The sequence below is a fragment of the Colletotrichum higginsianum genome, chromosome 11 (assembly GCF_001672515.1).
Source record: "Colletotrichum higginsianum IMI 349063 chromosome 11, whole genome shotgun sequence".
Taxonomy (NCBI): Eukaryota; Fungi; Ascomycota; class Sordariomycetes; order Glomerellales; family Glomerellaceae; genus Colletotrichum; species Colletotrichum higginsianum.
In genome coordinates this window covers 87,857-113,879 of record NC_030963.1, presented here as the reverse complement: position 1 = coordinate 113,879, position 26,023 = coordinate 87,857, and the positions used below count along the sequence as shown (strand labels likewise).

The 26,023-nt window shown below is 53.0% G+C and overlaps 7 protein-coding genes across 7 annotated transcripts; 5 read left to right on the top strand and 2 right to left on the bottom strand.

Moving 5' to 3' along the window:
* Positions 1-6,837: 6,837 nt before the first annotated feature.
* Positions 6,838-7,890, top strand: CH63R_14404 (uncharacterized protein; the record flags this gene model as incomplete). Its single annotated transcript, XM_018309378.1, has 1 exon — positions 6,838-7,890. One exon carries the CDS (start codon positions 6,838-6,840, stop codon positions 7,888-7,890), a length of 1,053 nt encoding a protein of 350 aa, XP_018150621.1.
* A 2,152-nt stretch (positions 7,891-10,042) lies between these two features.
* CH63R_14403 (von Willebrand factor) lies at positions 10,043-10,437 on the top strand (the record flags this gene model as incomplete). Its single annotated transcript, XM_018309377.1, has 2 exons — positions 10,043-10,148; positions 10,214-10,437. The coding sequence occupies 2 exons, from the start codon at positions 10,043-10,045 to the stop codon at positions 10,435-10,437; spliced, it is 330 nt and encodes a 109-aa protein (XP_018150620.1).
* CH63R_14402 (von Willebrand factor) lies at positions 10,438-12,310 on the top strand (the record flags this gene model as incomplete). Its single annotated transcript, XM_018309376.1, has 2 exons — positions 10,438-10,855; positions 12,234-12,310. The coding sequence occupies 2 exons, from the start codon at positions 10,438-10,440 to the stop codon at positions 12,308-12,310; spliced, it is 495 nt and encodes a 164-aa protein (XP_018150619.1).
* Positions 12,311-12,777: 467 nt separating this feature from the next.
* On the bottom strand, positions 12,778-13,184 carry CH63R_14401 (uncharacterized protein; the record flags this gene model as incomplete). Its single annotated transcript, XM_018309375.1, has 2 exons — positions 12,778-12,828; positions 13,020-13,184. The coding sequence occupies 2 exons, from the start codon at positions 13,182-13,184 to the stop codon at positions 12,778-12,780; spliced, it is 216 nt and encodes a 71-aa protein (XP_018150618.1).
* A 1,464-nt stretch (positions 13,185-14,648) lies between these two features.
* CH63R_14400 (uncharacterized protein) lies at positions 14,649-15,137 on the top strand (the record flags this gene model as incomplete). The annotated part of the gene is made up of 2 exons (XM_018309374.1): positions 14,649-14,686; positions 14,735-15,137. 2 exons carry the CDS (start codon positions 14,649-14,651, stop codon positions 15,135-15,137), a joined length of 441 nt encoding a protein of 146 aa, XP_018150617.1.
* A 729-nt stretch (positions 15,138-15,866) lies between these two features.
* CH63R_14399 (ankyrin repeat protein) lies at positions 15,867-20,302 on the bottom strand (the record flags this gene model as incomplete). Its single annotated transcript, XM_018309373.1, has 4 exons — positions 15,867-16,193; positions 16,396-16,450; positions 17,890-19,562; positions 20,192-20,302. The coding sequence occupies 4 exons, from the start codon at positions 20,300-20,302 to the stop codon at positions 15,867-15,869; spliced, it is 2,166 nt and encodes a 721-aa protein (XP_018150616.1).
* A 1,145-nt stretch (positions 20,303-21,447) lies between these two features.
* Positions 21,448-22,526, top strand: CH63R_14398 (uncharacterized protein; the record flags this gene model as incomplete). The annotated part of the gene is made up of 5 exons (XM_018309372.1): positions 21,448-21,599; positions 21,650-21,807; positions 21,926-21,969; positions 22,072-22,121; positions 22,172-22,526. The coding sequence occupies 5 exons, from the start codon at positions 21,448-21,450 to the stop codon at positions 22,524-22,526; spliced, it is 759 nt and encodes a 252-aa protein (XP_018150615.1).
* Positions 22,527-26,023: the final 3,497 nt, after the last annotated feature.

The window sequence follows — 26,023 nt, the reverse complement described above, 5'->3', positions numbered from 1 at the left end:
TATCACAGAAGAACAGGAATCAAGTTGCCCTATACAGGCCCTCTCGACAAGTATGGCATGCAGCCGATCGACGGTCTGTTTTCCTCGCCAGAGACTGATTGCAAACCTCCTTGTGACGGTACAAAGCCAGACGAGCAAAACACGAAGTTTATGTCAAGTAAGCTTTACTGGCGACTCAGGATGCCACGCTCTTGCTAACGAGCTATGTCTGGCAGAACACGAAACCGAAAAACCGAACCCATCCCCCCTACATATGCGCTCTTTTGGTCCCACAGTTGACGCGTCTACGGATAGCGTGCCGGCTCCCGTTGCCCTACTGACGGACCCGAAAACCAGAGAGCAGACTTTCGAGGAAGAGAAGGACTCCTCAAAAGTAGACATAGGGTGTTGTCATGATGGGTATAAGGGGGGGGTGTCTGCGAGTCAGTCCTGAAACTCGGTCCGAGACGTAGATGCCCTCAAGATGGGTATAAATACCCGGCCTTCGTCCTGTATCTCCATTCTAGAGGAATAGACGCTTCTGATCCTTATTTCACCTACGCCATGTTCATCACAGTTATGAGCCCAGCTCTATGCCAACCCTTCTATTGTGCCTGAACAGCGTAGAGAGCGTTCTCACTATCTCTTTCAATAAGCCCTTCAGCCAGCCCTTCGGCCAGCCCTCTGCTGCGCCCGAAGGGATCCCTAATTCAACTATCCCTCTGGCCAGTCTGTCTGCTGCGTCTAGAGGGATCCCTCCATTCGAGCCCTCCGGGGCGAAGAGCCCTCCGGGGCAAAGAGCCCTCCAGGGCGAAGAGCCCTCCGGGGCGAAGAGCCCTCCGGGGCATGGATCCACGCAACCTTTCGGCCCCACAGCCGTTAGAAGGATCCGGCCAGACAGGCCGGGTCGGCGCCAGAGCTATTCCTCCCTGACTTCGACGGAAGAAGGAGGGATTCTATTGACCTCAATAGAAGGACCCAGCCGACGGGTTATAGCTAGAGCCAAACCCCCTGACTTCGACGGGAGCAGGAGGGTCCTTTCAGCCTAAAGGGGCTGTTAGCCAGGTCCAGCTAGAACAGCTGGATCAGGCCAGGCCAGCGAGGCCTAGGCCAACCCCTAACTTCGACGGGAGGAAGGGCCAACCCCTAACTTCGACGGGAGGAAGGGCCGGGTCCTCCGTGGCCCTCACGCCGGGTCCTCCGTGGCCCTCACGCCGGGCCCTCCACAGGGCCCCTCAACCGACTGTTAGCTGCCCCTGCTAGCAGCCTTTAAACCCTCTGGATGGGAGTCTTGTATCTAGAATCCAGAAACCCCTTCGGCGTTTCTGAGGGGGTGTGTCATGATGGGTATAAGGGGGGGGTGTCTGCGAGTCAGTCCTGAAACTCGGTCCGAGACGTAGATGCCCTCAAGATGGGAATAAATACCCGGCCTTCGTCCTGTATCTCCATTCTAGAGGAATGGACGCTTCTGATCCTTATTTCACCTACGCCATGTTCATCACAGGTGTAAACGGCTGTTACCCTGGCGTAAAACCGGGGCACAGAAGCTTGATGCTTTAGGTCCATATCACAATAGTCTGACTGGTGACAAGAGAAGAGTTGCTCCATCGTACCGTCGAGCCCAGGTAGCTTGTGGTGAGTGATTACGCCCCCCCCTTCTGGTCAACTTGAAGAGCTGCAGGCTCCTACGTACTTAATACTGAGGTGGAATCACTAAGGAAACTGTCGTCGACGAAAAATACGCTGTAGAATGGTCGAGGGTAAATGCACCAATTGTATCAGGCTTAAGACAGAGTGCAAGGTGTCTGCCGTAGGCCAGCTGCCGCTACAGACGATCGATCTACGCCCTCAAGCGACGTCATGTGCTTCTTTTGCGCCTGAGACTCTTTCTGCTACGGCGGATCAACAGTCTCTCGACGTATTCCAACGCCAGCAACACCGCCTCGGTGTCACGCATCCAGTTCCAGGTGTGACACCACCTCCGATACAACCGTGTACACTTGGAAATCTCGGCCCAGAGGCCACAGGTAAATCTCATCGCTTTTTCATGTCGTTCTAGTTTGCTGATAAGCGTGTGGGAAGTGTCTTCAGATGCAGCCTCGTACTTATGCGCCTTCGACTCTTGGAATCAGCCTGTGCCTTGGATATTTCCAGACGGTAGTCCGAACTCTATTACAAAACCAAACAACTACGGAACTTGGAATCATTTCGCTGAGCAGTCGTCAATTGCCCCATGCTTTTCGCTGCATACTCCCGAAGCTTTTCTGTCCGCCAGCTGCAGTAATGGGGATTCCAACGCCGCTGGCGACATGGGATACTCGTCATCTGCCCACGGCAGCTTCGTGGTGCCCTCAAATGGCACACCGCTGCCGCCCCAGTACCCCTTGATGCCGTGGCAAGGTCGGTAACTTGGAAGATTGTTTTTGATAACACCAAGGGGCATGATATCAATCGCACTGCAACACAGCTTTCGAGTAGCGATTCGCTCAACACTACGCTCTTATAATCCCAATTACGACAAGAAGAAAGAGATTGGATGATTCTATCGTTGCTAATTTCCAAATAATAGACTGTGCCTTTCGAGTTACTCTGTTCCTTACCCTAGGTTCAGAGCAACCATAGGCCAATTACCAAGTGGCCGCCTCCATGGCGCGGCTCCACATCCTTGGTAGCCACTCAATCAGCGAATGGGACGGGGTCAAGGCCTGGATCGGGCATCAAGATTTATTCGCCCTAGGATTTCTGATATTGTTTGATGTCTTTGACCTTTTCCAGGTGCGGTTACTCTCTTGGTGGGGAGGGAAGGAAGACAGCACAGTTATCGAGTAGAAGGTTATTTTCAAACTCTACAATCACAGCACCATCCTTGATCATCCCTCTTCTCCTTTGCCTTGTCGGAGTAAGTAACAGACAAAATTCAAGGTCGTAAGACCAGAATACTCGTTGAGTTCCATCTCGCTATTGTCGTCTTTTGTCGTACAGGGTATCCCTGTACGTATGTACGTGTGGGACTGAGTGCTCCAGACGGGTATATATAGGCCCGTTAGTTGCCCTATTCCCCTTTTCTATTAGATGGACCGTTTTGACTGCGTATATCTGACCCCTATGTGCGACATCTTTGATGCCAGCGCATCGGTCCCATCCTCGGTGCAAATCACTTCTTTATCAGAAGATAACATTACATCGCTCTGATAGTCATTTCATTCGGCAAAATTGACAGAGGAATCGGGTTCTTCTTCCAAGTTGCCCTCTTAGCGTTTAATCTGAGAGGGTTTGACGTTGGTATCACAGATTACTCGAGTGAACGAATGGCTCAATAATACGAGGGTATTCGCATTATGTGATGATGTCGATCCACAATTGCAGTGCGGCAATTGCGGCTTGAGTATGTGTATCCATCACGATACATTGCTTCGTGGGTTGCAGAAGAGAGGATCTCACGTGAATGGCAGCAATCGATGAAGGCCGTGATATGGCTGGCCAGATGGACCCATTCCCACTCCGACGGAGGTGGACCCATGTGATCTGATTGGCCCACACTGACCGCCGACTCCTCTTTCCCATCGACATTCTGGTCGGCATTCCAACATCTAACGATCGTAGAATCCCGTGAACTCAAACCACTCTTGATGCCCAGAACAGATAAAATTCTTATGTGTAACGATGCCAATGACCTTTAGCCAGGGTTTACAACCCGTTAAAACGCTTGATTACTTCATATCCATGACCGAACCCCTGAAAAAGGCCAGCCCAGACATGTTTGATACCACAGGGCTGCCTGACCCCTAGCGAGATGCTAGCGGTCCTGGGCCCTTGTTGCCGATAAGCTGAGTGGCCTTCAGTTCCGTAACCATGCCAGAGATATCTGCCTGGCCCCCTGCCGAGATCCAGACATATCGTTCTAGGCACTAATTACCTGCCAGAATACCTAACAGAGGTACTGAAACTGTTGCCCGCAACCAAAGTAGTTGGGCACTGAGAACACACAGATTTGGGCCCACAGCTGCATCGGCGATTCGCTGAGCATTTTGAACGATGATATGCGACCAAGCATCTCGACAGGGATGCCTGTACAGTGAGGCGTACGTTAGTGACAAACGTACCAGCATGCCTGCTGCCACTGCTAGCCAGCTGAACGACCAAGCGCCACTGCCTTGTCGCAGGGTAGTTTTTCGCTATTATGATGTGCTAGGACCGATGTGTTCAGTGTTGGGCATAACACTTATACTGTGTTTTTCTTTACCGTGTTTTTCTTCATATTGTGTACCTGTGCGACCTTAAGAGGGACCGCCTTGGCAACGTACCTAGATGTGCTAGGACCACGGGGAACGCGTTAGCGTGAGACTTGCCAAGATGCTCTTGTCACTTCAGGTAGATGGGCAATATTATTCCCAATCGACTTACGCACCACATTCTGTCAAGCAACTTCGCCACGAAGCCTGCTACATTCGAGGACTAATCAGCTGCGGACCATGTTCTTAAAGCCATCAGACCATGCAGGTGCGACATCAGTAGCAGAAACTTACCTGGGACCCTCTGATGAATATAACCTAGTTGCAGGCATTCTTACTCTACCTAGTACAGTAGTCTTCAAATTATTTTGAGACGACCGCCGACTGCGGCAGGAGAGTCTTCAACATCGCCAACCAGTCCTACTGTTCCTGGGAAATCGGGTTCCAAGCACAACACAATATCCTGCATCCTTGAGCTCAGCGGCGCCACATCAGTTACATGCTTGGCTTGGCCGCAGGCTCACAAGACTGGGATCGCTGTGCCTTGGAAACTTCAACGGCACGGCAGCGTCAACCACTCAAGTGCCTGCCAAGGGCTATGCACATGCTGGGAAGCCTAGTCTTGCCAGCACCGGGTCTGAAGTCTCGCCGGCTAGCTGCAAACCGCGAGAACCAATAATGTCACGCAAAGGCTAGCTCCTGCAACAGCTGATCAGGGGTTTCTCGCCAACCTCTCCAATCTTGGGTGATCTTTCCTACTCTGACCCGCGGCATGACCATTTTGCAAACCCGGGCTTTTTTCTTTGAAGTGCATCGGGGAAACCGGAAGTTCAAGGATCTTGCAATTGCCGGGTGTGCTCATTGGTCTAGAGTACGAGCTCAACAATCCGTGTGTAGCTCCCCTGGGGGGGTTGAGGTTCAATTAACGTCTCCGCGGCACCCGGATGGACTTCCGCCTTCATGAGATGCACCCCCGACGGTCCAGGGAGATTAAAACAATGATCCAAGACTCGGCTGCTTTCGCTTGCGGGAGCAGCCTCGCTCAATGTGCAGGTCAAACAGCGAAAAACGTACCACTCGGTCTTGGTTATGGATCTCGGCAGAACTTGTACCTGTCAATCGTACCAGCAACGTGGCGTTTCTCTACCCTGGCAAATACATCCATTTAGCAGTCTACATCTTCTCGTTTGGCATCCATGTACTTGTACCAGCGTCTGTCAGTCACTGCAAAAGATTTTGGAATGAAGACCTGTCGTGGTCCTCAAGCTGCAATTGCTGCACTGTAATTATGGTTCCATTTTGCGCCTTCATCACAAGATCCAAAACAGATACCGGGCATGGCATCTGGGCTCTTCATAGCTAGCTCGCTCCATACCCTCGGTTGGACGGAAGGGAAGACAGTCTGCATCAGCGAGGTCCAGGTCCTGGAACTGGTTCGCCACGCCGTCGAGTGCCGTTCAGAACAGAAGAAACCCGAATCGTGCAGCATTCGAACCCTGTTATCTAGGCACCTATTTGATGGGAAATGCGCCAGATATTGTGGCAAAGATGCTCAACGGGGCGATTGTCTTCGCGATTTGACTCGCTGATCGATAAACTTCTGGTTACTTTGTCGTCAGCTCTGCTCAGGGACTTGGGATTAGCGAGCAGCCAACTTGCTCGGACGTTATTCCAGGGCGTCCTCGCTGAACGGGCAAGCAAGGTTGCGTTTAATAAGAGTACCCAATGACGAAGATACCCAAGAGATACTCTCACTTCAAACCAAATTTCCGCCGTTGCTTTCGTATGCAGTGCCACATCAGTTATCACGGCCGCCTTGACGTTGGAAGGAGATGTGTTGATTGGCTACGGATGATGAGTTTGCTCCACACTTGACTCATCCTCTTCTGTGGAGCCGTGGAAGTGGCTGGCCATGCGGGCACGTCTGGGCTGGTATTGAGTACTTTCTTGATGTGGGTCCGCCTCGGGAGCGGGAACAGCACGTGGTTCATCCCCACACACGCGGTGCCGTATGTGGACCTCCGTTCCAGCCCCGGTGTGCTGACCAGATCCCTGTTGAGCGTGTTGAGCTGTGGAGACACGCCAGCTTCCTCGCGGGCCTGGACCCTCGGGCGGAAAGAACCGTGCATGCCGTACATGTAGCTGTGTTGAAATCGGAGCAGTCGCCCCTTGACGTTGGGAAGATGTTTGATTGGCTGTGAGGGATCTGTGTCATCGGTCACCTTAATGGCCCAGTGTCGTATCCACTCAAGTCTTGCACCACTGGACATCAAGCGGCGTCAACGATGGCGCTAACGGGAATGAGAAGGCTTCATTTCGTTCGCCATGCATCAACCGTATGCCTGAGAGAGGCTACGCGAACAGAACACGCACCGGACATCCCGCGACTGGTCGGCCGAGCCCTGTCGGGGCCACCTGGAAGGAACGCGATCGACGCAAGTTGGCTATTTCTTGTGAAATTAAGGAGCCGCGGCATGGCTGCTGCGGCTAGGCACGTCTGACGGATTGTTGTGTTCTGTGGCCACTCTCGCAAGCTGGATTTTGATCAAGCGCCTTTAAAACACCGACTGCATTCACAGTTGCTCATCACCTCTGTTGCTCACACCAGCTCATTTCAATCTTCAACATGGCTGTTCAGCTTTCGCCAATAGGCAAGATGCCGCTCGAGATAATCCACCTTATCGTTTTTTTCCTGGGACAGTCTACCCCAGACCGAAAGTCTACCCCATACCTAAAGAACCTTCGTCTAACGTGGAAACCCTTCAAGAAACCCGCAGAAGAGATACTGTTCCACAGCGTCCATCTCTCATTGTTGATGTTCCATTTGGAGGCTTTCTGGATAATCTCCAAAACCCCTCATCTCGCCATCCACGTAAGAGAAATCGTATGGTTGGAAAACCGTAGATACCAGAGCGATCCGGTCGAAGAATGGCTCAAAACTCGCCAGCCACCAATCCCAAAAAATCAGATCACACGGGTTCTTGATTTATTCTGGGAGGATGATGACATCATTGACGACTATGAAGAAGGCTCCGCAATCCCCGCTCCGGACTTAATCACCCTCGGTCTCAAACAACTGCCTCGTGTTGCCACATTTGTCTCGTACGATATGGCCGATTGGCGACTGGAACCCCCCAAAGCATCCGATGAATACATCTTCGTAGTGGAAGCTCCTTATGCTACTGAAATACCCAGCGAGGGCTTTGTCAGATATCTTCAGCCAGCAATGGGACACCCAGAGTCGACAGTAACAAGCTTGGTATGGAAAGAAACCTTGAAGCCACTGGAGCACCCTTTCAGCCAAGCCGCATTCGCGGGCTTGACAAGCATCGACATCCGATTCTACGAACTACCGCAATGGAAAAACATGGTGGACTGTCTCCATGCCGCGTCAAATCTTGAGAAACTTTTTTTGACCTCCGTTCATGGCCACGGGCGGCATATTTTCCAACGGATTTGTCTTAAACGCTGGAATTGTCTCACAGTCGTTCGATTCGAAGGAATCGGGGTCTCCGATGATGGCCTATTCGACTTTGTCGAGCGCCACTATACCCTGAACCACTTGGTAGTCGTACGCTGTTCCCTTGGAGTCAAAACCAAACGTCGTATACAAGAGATGCAAAGAGGCATAAAAACGGAGTTCGACGCAGATGATGGAGAAAACCAGGTTCAGTCATGAAATCACCAAGAAGGTTCCGGCCTTGGAGAGACTTTGAAACTCGGGCATGTCGATTGGCGACTTCCGGATGCTGGTGACGGTGGATTTTCTATGTCTTCTTATGTACCGAATATTGGTTTGGTTGACTTTAGTGTATTATGTATGGATTAAAGAATAAATGGCAGCCTCCGCTCTGTTATGGTGATTGGCCTGCTTGCAATGGCGATAGGACACAACGAAAAGGCGATCACGTTTCCGTTGAAGGTGTCTCGTCCCTCTGTTACTAATGCTTCGAACGATGCCCTGCTTTCCCGACTGGCATGCGAGGATTAGCTTCTATCCTTTTGCTAATACCTACTAACTTTGGAAGTATTAAGGCTTCTGAGCCACAGAGCTGATATTGGATTGGGCATAGAGTCGGCGTGTTCTAATCCAGGCGAACCTTCTTTAGAATGCATCCGCCTCCCCTTTCTCCTGCAGTCGCAACTCTGAAGCCCCGGCTCAGCATTGGGTACAGGGCGACTCGCTAGGCCGTGAGCGTGGCCTCGTTGCACTCCTGGGTACGTTGGGTTCGGCGAGATGGAGAACGTCGCCGCCACAGTGCTGCGAAAGCGCAACCAACAGGTGGCCTTACGCAGTATTCCCACATCGCCTCTCGTTCACACGCTACTGCCTGCGCTCTCGAAATTAATGTTAGGTTATTTGTGACACAAGGGACACCCCACACTACAAATTATCAAGACATTCTTCAATATCCACTTTGTCCCGGATGGGCCAATGGGGTAGATCAAGTGATGGCTTGATTCTGTTACAGACGCTCGCCCATAAAGCCTGGGAGACCAATAAGCCGTGGTCGGGCGGCTCAACACCCATGGAGAACCAGAGTGTCAAATTTTGGCCGTGGGCAGAACAGTCATGACAGTTCACCGTGATTCCCCCAGGAGTTACGGACGAGTGACCTTCCAAATTATGTCTCGGCCCGCTTTCATCGGTGGATTCCGGTCAATCTTGCACACGTTTTTCTATGCTGTGGAGCTCACACCGGGATGGAGAATGTGACCGGTACTTCACGCAATTGTGTAAGCCTTGTTCTGATCGAGCCCTCATGCTCCCCCGATACCATTGACCAACACGCTTGGCGTATCGCCGAGCGCCTAACCGGAGGGAGTATCAACGGCGGGTCTGCACCAACAGACGCCTGCTGGGCCATGCGCTGACGGGGACGTCGGAAAGACAGCCGAACGGGCAGTCCTTGCGCATCGCCCTTATATATCGCTGTGATGGTGCACGAGTAGTTGACGATTCTGACAGGCCCTGCTATCAGTGGCCAATCGCATGCTTGCGCATGCAACATGATGTGGCAGTGCCTTTCCGCTCTCATGTGAGGCTTCAGGAACAATAGTGTGACCCCGCCCTACAGGAAGTCAGCCAGAACGGAAATGAGCCCTTGACGGCATAGCTGACCATTCCAGTAGTAGGCTCGGGCTCAGCCCCCCGGCGCCGCCCCAGGTAGGATAACAACTAGCTACGGACGATGGCCAAGCCTCAACGAGGCTCAATCCGCGGAACGAAACTTTCAAGGAGTCTAATAGCCCGTTCCTGGTATAAAGATGAAGCACTCCGAAGTGACTAACGTGTGTGTAGGCGTTTGAACCAATGCACGAAGAATCAAGTCAAGCTCTCAAGGACAGGAGACAGCCAACCAGACTCTAAACAATTCTTTGTCATAATTATTTTGAAGGTGACTGGATCAGACACAAATTTTGTTTTCATCAGGTCTGTTGGCACAAAGGTACGATATATCGTGTTTTCTGGTGATAACTTCACTTTTCGATTGGGGTAGTGCAGCTATGGAGGAGGAAGGTTAAGTGGCAAGGGTGCCCTGCCGCAGGCCTGTGAAGTGGGGCACCCTTCCCTTAAACCCGAAATCCTCCATTAACGCCGAACCGCCAATTTGGCAGCCCCGATTCCCGCAAACCAACAAGGTCACTGCAAACCTTTTTTTCGAGAAGGAACAGATACCATTCCATCACCTCACAGCTCCACCCTACTACTTGTATCAAGTTGGCTGCGACATTGAAAAGCCGGCTCCTGCCTGTTCCCCATCGTCTCTCAAGAAGAAATACCGAAACTCGAGAATTCCAAAGGGCGTTTTGGCTCCATCAAAGATAGGATGCTCCGCAAGTGGATTTCGTCTTCCCTGAAGTCGAGGAACCCGCAGTCCAACATGACCCTAAGCAACAAACCTTTCGACGACCTTTCAACCAAGCAAACCAACCGTGAGTCTTGGCCCAACACCATGGTGACTCACCGACTACGACCAGTAATTCTCACCATCCTCCAGATCCCACGGAATCTCCTCCCGCCTACACCGCGACGGCACCCCTCAGTCCGGCGCCAACTACTTGGCGGCGCCGAGTGACTCGGCCAGAAGCCCATCACCAGCCCCATCCAAAGCCGGCCCCGTCAGTTCCGCCTCCGGCCGGTATGACGGTCTCCACGGTTGAGGATCCCTACGCCTTCTTGTCCTCCTTCGACACCATTTTCGTTATCGACGATTCGGGTTAGATGTCTGGTCAATCTTGGCCCGAGGTACAGAACGTTCTCCACGCCATCACTCCAATCTGCACATCCCATGATGATGACGGCGTCGACCTGTACTTTCTAAACCACAAATCATCAAACAGCGACACCGTCAAGACAGGCAAGGCCGCCAGCGGATACTACAGCATCCGCAGCGCCGAGACGGTCACCAACATATTCACCACGGTCAGTCCCAGAGGCGGCACACCCACCGGTCAGCGCCTCCACTCCATCCTCCGGCCTTACCTGCAACTCCTCGAGCGGAATAAGGACGGCATTGATAGCGTCAAGCCGATCAACATCATCGTCATCACCGACGGCGCACCCTCGGATGATGTCGAGTCTACTGTCATCTCCGCGGCCAAGAAGCTCGACACACTCGACGCCCCTATGCATCAGGTCGGTGTGCAGTTCTTCCAAGTCGGCAACGAGCTACGCTGGCGCTTCAGAGGCTCTGTCCGTTTTCGTCAAGTCTTTGCCTGGCCATTGGGACATGAAAGAGACTGCTGGCCTGCCTTGGGCGATCCCACCTTTGGTCTGATCTGTGACCGGCTGGCGTTGCAATCCTGTCCCTGGTCTGATCCTGGCGTTGCAATCCTGCCCTTGGTCCGATCCCTGGCCGGCTCTGGCGGCCTTGTTGTCAGCCCTTCCACAATCGGCGTGCCTCTCCGTCTGAGAGCGTGCAGTACATCGTGGATTGTGATTGTCTTGGCCCTGCGATGGTGGCTTGAGGTTGATGAGGGCAGCCTTGTTGTTAACAGTGGGTAGGCTTTTATACTGGATAATGTGCTGGTCACGCATCTCACGTATTGTCGCTAGGAACAATCCATCCATTCGTCGCAGGCAGTCATTTCCTAGGGTCATGTTAATCCGGAGGTCCAACCCTGCATTTGGGCTAGGGCGGCCCTAGGGTCTGTTGCCTCACCCTGTGCGATCCCTCCTCTGGTCCGATCTGTGGCCAGCCCGCCTTGCGATCCTGCCCTTGGCCCGAACCGTGGCTCCGGAATCCTCTAGGCGGTCCGGACTTTCGTCCGAACCTCCGGGTTGGCGTAGGGTGGCCTTCGTGCGGGGCTGAGGGCGCGCCGTCGCCGAGACGCCGTCGACGTTAAAGGTGACGGGCCCGCGGGTTCGGAGGGAGATCGACGCGCTGCCGACTTTGAACGTCGGGTCCATGAGTACCAGCCTCAAAGCAGGCTGGGCAGGCAGTGCAATGGCCTCGTCTGGGTTGGATAATTCGTTGGGTTTTATAGGATGCAGGAAAAGAATCCCCTGCTTGGTTGTTTCGAAAGGGAAGGAACGGGCCGTCTGCACCTTCCCTTCAGAGGGGTTTCTAACAATAGGGGGGGTATGAAGGCAGCTTCCCCGCCTCCGTCATCCCCCTCCTTCCCTTCTCCCTACCCTGTGCGGGCAAATGACTTACCCCTGCAAGGGGGAGGGGTCCAGGCCTTCCTTCCCCTGGGAGGCTGCAATAGAGGCAGCCTTGCCGCTGGCTGCCTGGGTTGCCTCGTGCGATCCGGACTTTGGTCCGATCCGAGGCGGCTCTGGGCGGGCAGTCCGGACTTTAGTCTGAACCTCTGGGTTGGCCTACCCTAGCCATCGTACGAGGCTGAGGATGGTGCGCCGTCGCCGAGACGCCGTCGACCTTGAAGGTGACGGGCCCGGAACCCGTGAGGCGCTCCGAGAGCTCGATGATAGTCTCGGTGGTAAGGTCAGCGGCGATCATCGCGACATGGTCGATACTGTCACCTGGGACCACGGTAAGCGGGGCGTGCTCACACCAGACAGCATTCTCAAGGTGGTGCTCGGTTCGGTGGTCAGACGTCTCGACCGCCGTCCTACCAGTGGCGAAAATCGCTGAAAGTGGCCAGCTGCAGTTCTTCCCCTTCTTTTTTTGCTCTCTTGTTAGTCATATCAGGCGTCGATGGTGTTACGAGGCTAAAGTGGGCATTTTGCACTTAGCAAGATAGCCCAGGCCAGTACTAGACACCTATGAGAGGTGTTGTGAATTGCCGTCAGGCCCAAAACAAGAAGATACGCATGGCTCTTGCCATCCGTCGGGTAGTCCTCAGCCAGATACACCTTCCGCAACAGAGTAGGAGTCTTTGAGTAGTAGATTTCAGGCATGAATAGAAAAAGCATCCTCTAGATAAGATAAAGTGGCCAACTTGCTATCAAGACGAGCGTTGGGGGATGTGACCAGGTTGTAGTTCCCGTGTGGGGACGCCCGCTGAGTGGATTCAGGAAAAACGAAGAGAATAGGAGGATGACTACGAGATAGAAATGACGAGAAGTCACTTCTTACTTTTGGCAACCCTCGGTTCGCCTCTATGCCATTTCTGAACTTTCATGAACTCTCTCGGAACTCACCAACGATCCCTAACTCAAGTTCAGCTTTGGATCGCAAAAGCGGCTTCGTCTTCTTCCTGGCCTCCTAGTTGCCCCCTTCAGTCGTAGCACCTTTTCCTCCTCATCCCGCAATTTCAATTCGCTTGTCAAAATCCGTTTTTCCAAAGCCCCTTCTGTATCACCATTGGATCTCCCTCAGTACCTTTGGGTCTTCACCTTACATTACTCTTCAAAAAGCACACCGCGTTGGACTCAAAGGATCCAGGTCCCCCGGGCGCCCTGCGTCGGAGAAGCAGTACCATGGCGCCTTTCAGAACAATACCCATGGTGCCCATTCTGGCCTTCTTGCCATACTTGCGGGGCGAGTTGGCTTCGGCGACAGACATTGTGAATGTGAGCTTGAATCTCAGATTCGCGTTTCGAGAATAGAGAGAAGTGCGAGGTCTGTTCGATGATCAGAAGAGACGGGGAGGGCAGCGCGGTTAATGCGGAGAGAGGAACCGGCTCTATACACGTCGCCCGGGCTCTCTGAGAGGCTGATTCGTGTCAGGCCTGGCATGTCAACCTCTCGTACTTCGTGTCGTAAGGCGGTTTTTTGACGAAGACCCCCTGCAGCTCTGCCGTGCATGACGTGTCTGTTCATGACTTTCTGACAGTTTTGCTTCTATGCGCCACGAGCCGCCATGCTGGCTAGGCTGGGCTCGCTTAATTTACTAAATTATATTTACAACCTGACAGCAACCAATAAAACAACAGCGGTATCTAAACCAAAAGAAGATAGCGGTAGCCTTGGCTTGACATATCAGCACGCACAAGTTTTTCGCAGCCCAGACGAGGCCAGACTTCTAGGTAGGGCATACTTCGCGGCCAATCCTAGCTTTCTGTTGGGGCTTACGTCGTATTTCCACTTCGTCCCTTGTTCCCAAGCTAAACTACTGCTGCCGGCACCTACCGTTAGTGACGTGACCTGTACAGTCCGTTGCCCCCCCATGGTCTAGTGGTTGAGACCTGGAAGCCCTGCGGTGCCCCACCCCGCAGGGAATCGGTTCGAATCCGACTGGGGACGATATTTTCCTTTCTCTTTCTGCCTTGGCTAAGTAGGAAGGAGGATATAACTAATTAGAGAGTTTCTTTATCTTTCTAGATCTCGTTACTCCTGCCTGTCAAAAATCTAAAGGGATTTCATACATATACTGCTTACTAGGATTTTCGCCTAAGGGTTTTTCATCCTAAACAGATGTAAATGTATCACTTACTGTATTTATCTTTAAAGTTTACATACATATATAACTGGTAGAAGGATACTGTGTGGATTGACTTAGGACGAGAAAAGTGGATTGTAGTACGAGCAAGACCATGACAAGTCGGTACCTTTTTTGTACAGATCAGGGACAGCCGCGAAAGCCTATTTGGTGGAGATGGCCTCCTGGGGGAACTAGTCGCTTTCACGGGGGTAAACTCTGTTGAATAATGAAGGCCCGCAAAGGTACTAGATACTGAGATTCAAATCATAATGGGAAAACATTTCCTGGTTTGAGGTTAGGTTAAGTATCCGCATCTCCCAGAACTCTGGTGCGGGCCGACTTGCCCGGGCCCTCGGTTGTCTACTACAGGCAGGAGCAAGTAGTGAATACCATAAGGAAGGTGCCACGAAACGAAATCACGTGGGACCTGAACAGATCACTCTGTCTTCACTTCGATGACCACTTCTGCCAACCTGCCACAATCGCAGGACCTCGCACGAATATCAACGCAGAAATACGTCACGCTTATTCTGCGCCATCATAGTAAGTTGTGCTTCTACATCATCTTGCCTTCATGCTGAATTTTGTCATTGCGCCAGCCTCATAATGGTCGACCTCCTGACGGACGACGTCGCGAGTGACGCGTAGGACGCGCTCGACTGCCCTGTCGTCTACGGCGAGCTCAACTGCAGCCGCATCACGCCCGACAAGCCATACAACTTCACCCTCAAGAAGAACGCCAGTGACACCACCACCAACGTCGACTGGCTCACTTGCTCCGTGGTTGTCGACGAGCCGCTCAATGCTCGAGACGAACACCTTCGTGCCCTCGACCAAGTCCCCGAGGCTAACAAAATATACAAGCCGGGCGTCTGGGTGATCCCCGAGTACAACGTCGAGTTCCTGCTGGTCGTTTCCGACTATCTCAAGGACTTCCAGTTCCCCTCCGACATCAAAGTCCGCCTCTGGTGGTCTGCGGAAGTCGGTGACATATTCGTCAGAACCCATCTTCTCCGCCAATGCCGCGCCGGCAAGACAGGGATCGACGCCGTGCTGATGACATCGCCTGGCTGCAACCTCGAGGAACACTGCTAGACGCTAAGTCCCGACGATCCTCAGGTACGCGGTATCTTTCCACGTTCTTTCAAACTAGGCCACTGACATTATCATCTCTGGCAGACAGCCGATATCATCTATCTTGCTTCTCCCCGCGCTATCAACGAATGCGAGTCGCTGCGTCACCTGCTCAGCCAGCCGGCCAAGGGCCTAATCGCCCAAGAGGACGAGGATCGACGTGCCCTTTCCCGAGCTTGCCAACTCGTTGTGGACCAAGACTCTCGTCGTGCCTGGGAGGACGGCCTTGAATATGGATTCTGAGATGGAAGATGCATGGCGGAGGATGTGAAGATCGGTACACTGTCTCATGAAGGACTTACTGTTAATTCCGATATTGCGAATGCAATTCCATTTCATTGACGTCTGTTTCGCCCCAAGCAAGCCTCGTACGCTCTCTGCTATTCTATCAATTCGCCGAGCCAATCCTTAATTTTTTCGATGATCATCTCCAAGAACAATAAGCGTGCCCCTCTTACCAGAAACCAAGGACCAAATAAACCGCCAACGCCTTCTCATTCCGTCAGTTTCTCCTGGGAATTGCACTGTGGTCTTTGGTGGGTTGAGTCGAACCTTCCTCCTGTCTTCGCAGCCTGCCAACTCCTTCCTAATTCTCTTTCCATTACAGGTGTAATTTTATTGCCTTTCAACCTTTCGCCAATCTCGCGAACAACTATCTCTTCGCTACCACACCTTTCCCGCAAGAACAAGCTACGAAAGATAAATTCTACGCTTATCGCCTGGAACGCGGCTTGCGACTGGGTCGCTCTCCTGGAGTTCTTCAAAGTCAAAGACGACGTGCCACAGGTCGCCAAGGAAAGGACGTAGGATACAACCAAATCCCCGCCCCACCACCTTGATAGACGTGAATCGCATGCCGGGCAAAGCTAACCTCTTCGTCAGTGTCCTACAGTCATCGTCAAGCTGGTTGGCAAGGCCCATGACGTCCAGTTCGTCCCAATGTGCCTCGAGCAGAACGAAGTTACCAGGTTCTCTATCGCTGTCCAGAAGGTCGCAAACGTCATGGTCGGCGTCAACCTCGGCACCCAACAGTATACAGTGTCACTTTCTGCGCCCCGCTTCCGATCCGCGTGAGCGCCCCTCCCCTGACAATGAGCGATCGGGCTTTCGCCTCGGTCTCTCGCTCAACGGCGACAAGTACGGAGGGCTTGCTGACGTGACTGCAGCTTCAGGCGGCAGAAATCAGGACGGCAGAGACCACAGTGGCAGCACGACTTACTCGTCCACCCCCAACAATATCGCCAATCGCGTGCTTCTGATCGGCAAGGCAAACTCTGCACACAGTAGCCCTATCAACACACTGCACTTCTGGCGCTTTGATTACCCGTCCTTGCTACAAGCATAACCTAGCAGGACATAGATAGGCTAAGATCTCGAGCCTTTGCCATTAGGGACCCTCGGTGGCATGAAGTTGCCTCGGCGCTACAGGCCTATACAAAGATGCGCCGAGTTGTTAGATGAAGACTTTGGATGGAGACAATGGCAGTGGTCCAGCGTCGCTGCGGTACCTCCGAGCATAGGAGATCTGTGTGACAGGTACATAATGACATTCATCGACTTGCCTCTAGCCTCGCCTCTATGCAGAGAAAAGCCAGCCTGTAGACGTGTGGTATTTACATGCTGTCGTTTGTTACAGGGTGCTGAGTCCTAGGCGGGTCGCCCGTGGACTAGTAGCTCCCATCTGGTGCTTTTGTTGGAATAACAGATGGAGATGAGTTGACATGCCACTTTCCAACTAGACGGTGCAGCCTTTCGGCAGGGTGAAGCAACAGGTGTTCTGTTGATGATATCTGTTGCGTGACGAAAAGACAACGGGCAAAGAGCCTTGTACAGCAACCGTCTTGTCATGAGCATAGGGCGCAGGAATCGTGTCTACAAGTGCCTCTCCCTCCTAGACTAACTATACAAAGGAAAGGGTCTGCTGGGATCTATATACCCAGGCGAATGAAGGTATCATGAGTCGAATGAAACAGTGATGTGGCAGGAATGCCCCGATGAGGGCCGGGATAACCCGGATAGGTCCGGGTGGACCCGGACGGGCTGGGGGTATCACGACACGTCTAGATAAGCAAAGGGAAGCGATTCGTATGTTATCCGCAGGTATTTTCAGCCGGCTGGAATCCGGTTCATGCGTATGTCACTGCTCCCACCCTTTTGCGCCCGTATTCGCCGGAACCCGGGATGCCGCGCGACCTGCGTGGAACCTGCGGGCAGCTGGCCTATTTCAATAGCTTGTCTTGGAGCTGTTGCAAGACAGCGCACAGCACTATCTATGACTCTATTAGCAGTAGGCTGTCTACAGTGAACCGATGGCAAGCGGAATACACTTCTAGAGATCGACTCACGCTGCATGACGCCAAGGTCTTCCGGCACAGAACATAGCCCCAACCTGTTCCCAGCCGCGCGTCGACCGGCTGATTAAAGTCTTGACGGAATTCCAGACACGGTCGTCAGAGGCAGGTGATGAGCGAATACGTGTTCTTTTAAAGCCTACCCATCTTAAAACATGCTACGCTAGGTACACATGATAGTGCTTCGTAGATAAGATAGAAGTGTCAAGTACGACGTTAAAGCAAGCCGTAGCCATTCCATCCAGCCAGTATTTTCTGTATCGCGTCCTACACAGCCCCTTTCTTCCACGCACGGCGAACAAATGACCTGGGAAAAGAGCCTGTTAGCCAGTGCAGCTTTCAAGTTTAACCAAACCACTTACCTAGACTTTTCCTCTATGGTGAGGACAAACGGGAGGACAAACTGCAAGAACTGGGTCCTGCTGTGGTTCATCCGAAACTCCACTCTCACAAGGTGCTTCCGCCGAGCCTTGAAGTGGTAGTCGTACGTCTTCAACTTCAAAATGACTCGGGGCCTTCCTTTGACGGCCCAGAACACGGCGGATAGCCCACTGAGGGAGATTCCGAGCAAGGGATTTCCGCCCCAGTAGGTCGAAGCGATGTGGGGGACATGCTCAAGAGTCGGGTTCTGGCTGTCGATGACCAACCAGCACTGGAAACGCAGTTTGCACGCAGTATGCGGTGTATGGATCTCGCTTAGCTCAAAGAACATTCTGCCGGCCTGATCCGTGGGCGACAAGACATCGGGGCCAAACACGCGTGCCGCCTGAGTCGCGGTGAGCAGTGAATGATCCCGTGTTGTCACAAATCCGGTGTTGTCGCCGGTGGCGGAGGACGGAAAAGGCCCGCAGCCAGGACGTCTAGACCAGCGGCCATGCGTCAGAAGTGGGCTCCGACTTTTTTCCAAGTCCAAGGGCCGAGCGCCGTCGATATCCTGCAACGCCGGGTCCGCTCCGTTTCTCAGCAGGAGCTCAACGATGCCGAGCTCGCCAAAGGTTGCGGCGACATGAAGCGCCGTCTGGTGGGTTGCGTCTGTCGCGTTGACGGCCACACCCTTGTCCACCAGCCGCTGGACTAGCTCTGGCAGCATGTCGAACGCCTCGTCTCGTCCCACAAGGTAAAGCGAGTACTCGTCGTCGCCGGTGTTGACCGCCAACCGCTGCATGCCCATATCGTTGCAGGCTCTAAGCGCGATGTGGACCAGGGTCTCTGTAGGCCGGGTCGGCACGCTGGTGTTGCAGTTCGCCCCCAGAGACAGCAGCCGGTGGGCTAATTTGAACTGGCCGGCAGTGCACGCCGTCGCCAAGGGCGTCATGCCTCGGTCTGTCGGCGCGTTGATGTCGATAAGACCCGGTGCCACCAACCACTCGGCAAAGTCGCCGGCTTCGTTGCCGGGCGTCCAGTGGCGGCTCAGATCGTGTAGGGCCGTCCAGTTGCGGATGTTGGCTCCGTCGGAGTCGGCCCACTCGAGTACATCTTCTGGGCCATCGGGGCCGTCCACCACAAGAGAGGATCCGTGGCGTACGATAGCTTCGGCCGTGTTCCAATTGCGATGGCAAATAGCCAAGTGGAGCGGTGTCTTTCTCGCTGTTCTGGGCGCGATGTCGGTAATCGTATCCGTTTCCGCTCCGGATTCACAGCGCCAGCAGCAGACGGTGACGGCGTTGATGTCGGCGCCGGCACGGACAAGTATCTCAATCAGATGGGTGTGGCCAAGTACAGCAGCGACTTGCAGCGCCGTGTAACCCTTGACCTTATGCGCGAAAGCACGCCACTTTTCCAGGCAGGAGGATTCCTTCCAGGGACTCCTCCACTTCCGTGGCCATTGCACGTCGACGGGAACGCCGTGGCGGATGGCCTTTCGGAGAGCAGCGGCATCGCCTCGCGCTGACGCCCAGAGTACGGACAAGCCGTTGAGAGCATCTCGCCGGTAAAGGGTGCTGTCAAGCTGGACCCAAAGCCTATGAGAGCACTGGACGAGGTTGTTGAGCACAGCGTTTCGCAGGGGCGGCTCGAGATGCTCAAGAATATCGCACTACAATTCGAGAGGGAGTCGTGCCATGCTCATTCTGACCGCAACCGGCGTGGTCGGGCAAGTGAGCCTGGAATGTGACCGAAGCGGGACCGGGAAGGCGCCTTGGAGACAAGCTGATGCCTGATAATCGACAAGGCCTTTCGGAAGTCGTGCGTGCGTGTAAAGCAGAGTAGAGATTTTGGAATGCTGGTTGGCGGCGATCGCGACGAGGCGAGAAGGATTCGAAGCGCGCACACCGCGCGGGGGTTAAACCTACGGAAGTTAGGACATAAGTCGGTTTCGCCGAAACGACTTACCTAGAAGCTGTTGGTGAGAGCTGTCCACTCTGTCGGCGCCTTGGATGAATAAATTCTCTAGTTGAAGTTGAGAAGTTAGGAAGGGCTGCGTCCGGAGGCAGCAAAAATGATAGCGAAAGGTGAATCGGACTGTGGGAAAGAAGGAGGCTTGGCCGGCTGGTGGCAGGTACGCGACTTCCCTCACGTGGCCGCGAAGCAGTCCCTGCTGGAAACGTTTGGTTAGCCTCGAGCATCGTTCAGTGGCCAGAGAAATATCAACAACTTATCCCTGACGGCAACCAACAGGGTACGATTGGCTTTGGCTTAGTGCGTCAAATGTCTCTTGGATCGTACGTCGTGACGCGGTCGGTCGACCATAACCGGGGTCCAACTCAAGCTGTTCAACATGTTTCGATTACCGGCGTTTCTAAACTTTTCTCGCCTCCGGCCAATTGAGATCTCCATGATGTCTTCTTGCTTGGCCTCGATAGTCCTTCCTATGATGGGATGAGGGATCGCGGCCTTGGGGGCCCGTCTCACCCGGTGACAACGTCTGTTGACCTTAGGGGTCCCTTCCGCGTCGGGCGAGGATATTTTCGTAACCTCGGAGGTCCTTCTGCGTGAGTATGGGGCTCGGACTTAGTGGCCCGTCCTCGTAAGGACTTCGCTGCAGTTGTCCGTCGAAGGAGGGTAATGAGGAAGAGGAAGGTCAAGAGTTGAGGATACGAAGGGGGTATTATAGAAAGGTACGATCGAACGTGAAAGTAAAGAATGACGTCGTTTGTCTGATTCTTCTTCTCTAGGGCTCTATCTGGCTAAGATTTCGTAACATCAGGGTGCCATCATCGTGGATCCAGCGAATCTCGTCACCAAGAATTTCTCCCGTTGCCCGATGGGGCTGTTGCATCTTCAAGGCAACAGAGCGATCGGCAGAGATTGCTGTTGCATTTGGAGAGGAAGTGAAACAAGCACAACTACTGTTACTGTACGATTTCTGCCACAGGCCCACAGCTGGACTTCTTCACTTCCAATCACATATCTCACGAACTCGGGCCGACTTGAGCTGCACATGCCGAGTCACTGAAACTCCAACACATCTTGCCGAGCTCGTCATCAAAACACGAACCAACTTGCAAACGAAATGAGGCTGTATCTTGCGGCCGTTGCATATCCTCTTCTCGCCTATCTAGGCTGTAGCAGTCGGCTGCAAAACCCCTGACGCAAAGGTCTCCCACTTCACACTTGTGGCGGTGAACTATGCTGCTCAAGTGGATTCTCTTCACCTAACTGCTCACCCGGCCGGCTGTTGCTGCTTTTAACCCTTTGAGTGATGCCGAAGGTGAGTGGTGGGTGAGCAGCGGGTGAGCGGGTGCAGCCAAGCTTACAAGTGTTAGTTGGATGTTAATGCAGGTAAGCGCCGACAGACTACGATAATCAGGAAACGAAAAACTGAACGTATGATTGAAGGAGTGCCAAACCTTTTACAAAAGGGCACTGTTTCCCCTCATTTGACTTTCCTGCTCTTTCTCCAGATTTAGCCCCTCTTGGTCCCTCTCAGTCTGATTGAAGTGTCGATTTCCACACGATAACGCCAAATCCGACCCGATATCATGGGGGTACTCCCTGAAGAGCTGATTGCTCGGGCGGCGGCTCGGGGGTATGAACACGGTGCCTACGAAGAACGAGACAGCCAAGCGAACCTAGAGAAGTACGTCAACAACACCACAGCCATGCATGCCACAGTTCTCAATCGCTATGCAACGTAAGTTCAACCTTAATACGACCACTATTCATTCGCTTACCTGCTCTCAGCTGGTATTGGCAAAGGGCTGTTGGGACTGCAGAGAAGTTGAATGCTGCACCTCCTGATTTTACCACTACTCGAGCCTTCGTCTTGCGAAAGAACGCGCCTGCTCCCAGTATGACCGAAGTCAAGGACTTTTTCCGCTTTTATATCGCTTCAAGTTGCGGTAGGATCACAGAAAACGGTAGACCGCCTTCTCCACGCCATTTGGAGTGACCTTATGGTCCCCCACGAGCGAGTCAGAATACAACTACACCTCCTTTTCATGCTGTACGTGACGACAGGAGCAAGAATCGGCGCACTATTCGCAGGCAACGTTACGTACAAGGTACTTATCATTCGGTTGACATCATCTGGCCGGTACTGACAGAACAAGGATATCGAAATCGTTCAAACACGACGGGAGGGCAGCGGCTACCGCTTTTTCTAGAGGTTTGACCAAAGATTTGTAAAGAACAATCGCAACACTGAGAATGACACGTAAGTTAGGCGGATTCTCTGTTTGTTTTTGGTACTCACTCAATGAACAGGTTTGGGAGCTCAGCCCGGGACCACGATGTCCTGCTGCTGTCTTTGGCCTTTGCAGACGACACCATGTTCGGCTTTGACAGTCTGGAAAGTCTCTACGAGTTAGAGATTCCAGAGGGCGACAATGAGATTATTCTTCACTGGAACGAGGATGTTCTCGATCTTCCAATTGTGCGGGGCATTGCCCGAGACGGAACTGTCACAAGTAAACAGCTCACTGAGAGTTCGTTCCACCAGTCCTTTAATAAGGCACTGAAATTAGCGGGCTATGTTGGGGTGTCCCCATCGATTCATCAAATCCGATGCTATCTTGGGAAGCAAGTCGACGGTAGGACAGCCCATTATTTCTTGCAGTAATGTGTAGTTAACCTATTCCTAGAATGTCGCAATGCCCTCATGGCATCGTGCAGCCTCGTGGGGTCGGAGCCCGGAATAATAGTTATTCCGGCCGGATCCAAACCGGCCCCACTCCATCGGAGGTATATAGTCGGAAACATCTACAACAGCGAGAACGAAATTTTTGAAATCAGAGCAAATAACAGCACCACAACACGATCTAACAGGTCAATTGGATAGCCTTTTGCTCGTCGTGAAGCCCATAGCGACACAGGCATCATGGCAACCCCATGGCCCAAGGATCAGCCCTGGCCAACGCCATACCGAGAGCACGCCGCAGAACTAAGCACATACCTCCAGACAGCACTGAAGTCGATCGACACAGCAAATGGTCAACCTATCCAGCCTCAAGGAGTCAGGGCCGCGTTTATCGGGGCTCTAGCACTCATCGTCAAGATACAGAACATCCCCGACATCGGCCACGTTCACCAGGCAATTGAAAATTTGCGGATGGAGACAAAAGCAGCCAATGAAAACACCACCCGAACCACGAGCAGCATCAGAATCGCGATCCAGCAAAACACAGCCGAAATCAAGGACAACACTAATACTAACAAGGACACTAACACAGCCGCCAAGGAGGCACTGAAAGCCAGCGAGCTGACTGTCAAGATGGTGAGGGATATCAAAGCACTGGGACCGATGAATCAGGGGAGCGCCGCACAGTCCTATGCCAGTGTAGCCGCCAGAGGAGGACTCATAGCAAGCATGCATAACCCACAAAACCAAAGACCATCCCAAGTTCAAACCCTACGTGAGGTCATCGTAAACATTAGAGATCCTACCACCATTGCCAGCATCAGAGCCATGAACCCCCGTAACCTTAAGGCGCACGTAGACCGCGCCATCGAACAGAGCAGCAACGAGCACATCCGCAAACTAAAGACCGTGTCCGCAAACCAACTGAAAAGCGGCGACCTGAGTATCAAAACAGCCACTACCACAGACATGGAGGCCCTACGACAGTTTGCGGAGGACTGGGAACACCGAATAGGCAACGGTGCCACGGTGCGGATCCCAACCTACGGAATCCTAGCACACGGCATACGAACCAGCTCAATGGACATGGAACTCTTTACGGAACTCCGAGACGAACTATTGCAGGATAACAAAGCCTTCATCCCCACCGCAGAGATTAAGTACATCGGATGGTTAACTAGATCCTCCACCACAAAGTCTGCCTCGTCCGTTATCGTCGAGTTCGCCAAGGCGGAGGACGCCAACAAACTCATCGATGAAGGACTCATCTGGCAAGGCGAGGTTTTCCAATGCGAACGATACGACAGACAGTGCCGTCTGAGACAATGCTTCAGATGCCACGCATACGGCCACATAGGAACCCAGTGCAAGGCAACGACAACATGCGGCTACTGCGCGCAAGAACATGCAACCCGAGAGTGCCCCTCGAAAAGCGACACGGCCACACCCCGGAAGTGCGCGGCATGCCACGGCGAACACGAAGCGTGGCACGGCCGGTGCCCAACCAGGATGCGGGAACTAGCCAAAATCAAAGCGGCATACAAACAACGACCAAAGTACCACCCGGAAGCCACAGCAGCCCCAACCGCCACAGGAACGACCCCAACAATCCGGACGACATCGAGGCCAGTACTGGAACCGAGCCAGAGCCAGAGCACACGCCTGGAGCGTAGCAGATCACCCATAAAGAAGAAGATACAGAAACGCCAGCAGCCGACAGGGAGCCAGACACAAGACGAGAACACGATCGTTGTCGCAGCAGAGGACTCTCGGCCGAGACGAGCGATAGTTCCCTCTCGCCGAGCGCTTGAAGCCATAGACGCGAACATACAGATGACAAAAGATAGCCACCCTATGGAAATCGTCGACGATAGCGAATGACCACACAAAGCACACTCACGATACTACAGTACAACGTAAGAAAGTCGAGGGATGTGGTGATGGCTACGCTCCTCCGCGACCCCAGGATCGACGACTACGATATCCTCGCCATCCAGGAGCCATGGATAAATCCCTACAACGCCACAACGCATCACCCGGCGAAGGACCGCTTCCACCTCTGCTACCCGTCGAACAGGGAATAAGGCCCAGCAAGGGTCTGTTTCTTCGTGAACAAGAAGCTAGACCACTCGAAGTGGCAATTCAAGGAACACAGCAAAGATCTCTGTACTCTCACTCTGGGATTTAACGTAGGCCGGAACACTGAAGTCGCCATCCACAACATATACAACCCGCAAAACCAAGATGACGACAGGATGAGATCCTTACAGCAACTACGGAAAACGCTAGAAGCCAACCACCACATCGAACAAATAGTGGTAGGGGATTTCAACCTTCACCACGAGCTATGGGGAGGAAGCGAGATCCGGACGCCAGATGCCGAAGCGAGAGAACTGATAGAACTGATGGAAGATTTCGACCTCATCAATCAACTACCCGTGGGCACGATTACATACATGGAGGGAGTCGGCCGCTCAACAATAGACCTCTGCCTTATCACAGTTGGGCTGGTTGACAGGCTCATAAAATGCGGAATAGACGACAACGTAAACCACGACTCAGACCACCTTCCTATCGCAACATCGCTAGACCTAACAATCGCACAACTACAACAAGAAGAGAAGAGAAACTGGAAGGCTATAGACGAAACCGTCTTTATGAAAGCTGTCAAACGGACCCTTCCCCCGCTAAGGAGGCCGAGGACGAAAGCGGCCCTAGACAGATACATCCAGGAGATAACCGAAGCCCTCACCACAGCCATTGACGAAGGAGTACCAACGAAAACCGGCTCCCCTAAGTCGAGAGCAGGCTGGAACGAGGAATGCGCGGAAATCCTTGCTGAAACTAAACGACTACGTCGACGATATAACGAGGAACACACTGAACGAAGCTGGGAGGCCTACCTCACAGCACGAAACAGGAAAGGCCGGATTATTAGGAAGACGCTACAGAAAACACACCGCGAGGCAGTAGAAACAGCAGCAGAATCGCCAGCTTCGCTCTGGAGGATCGCAAAATGGGCCCGAACACGACAGAACCAAACACCAACCGTCACGCCAGAGATTACAAACCCCGCTACCTCTCAAACAGCTACCACGCCAGAAGATAAAGCTGAACTCTTCAGGAGAACGTTCTTCCCAACGCCCCCAGAGGCCAACCTCGAAGATATAGAGAACGCAACATACCAAGGACAAATCACGCTCCCACCTATATCAGAAAACGAAGTAGATGAGGCTATACAAAAAACAGCACCGCTTAAGGCACCCGGTCCCGACGGAATCACCAACAAGGCGCTGCAACTAGCCAGACCATGGATCAGCCCCCATTTAACTCGGGCATTCAATCAGAGCCTCCAGCTCAGATACTGCCCACAACACTTTAGGAAGTCCACAACAGTCGTATTACGAAAGCCGGGCAAAGACAACTACACGACACCCAAAGCATATAGACCAATAGCACTGTTGAACACCGTCGGAAAG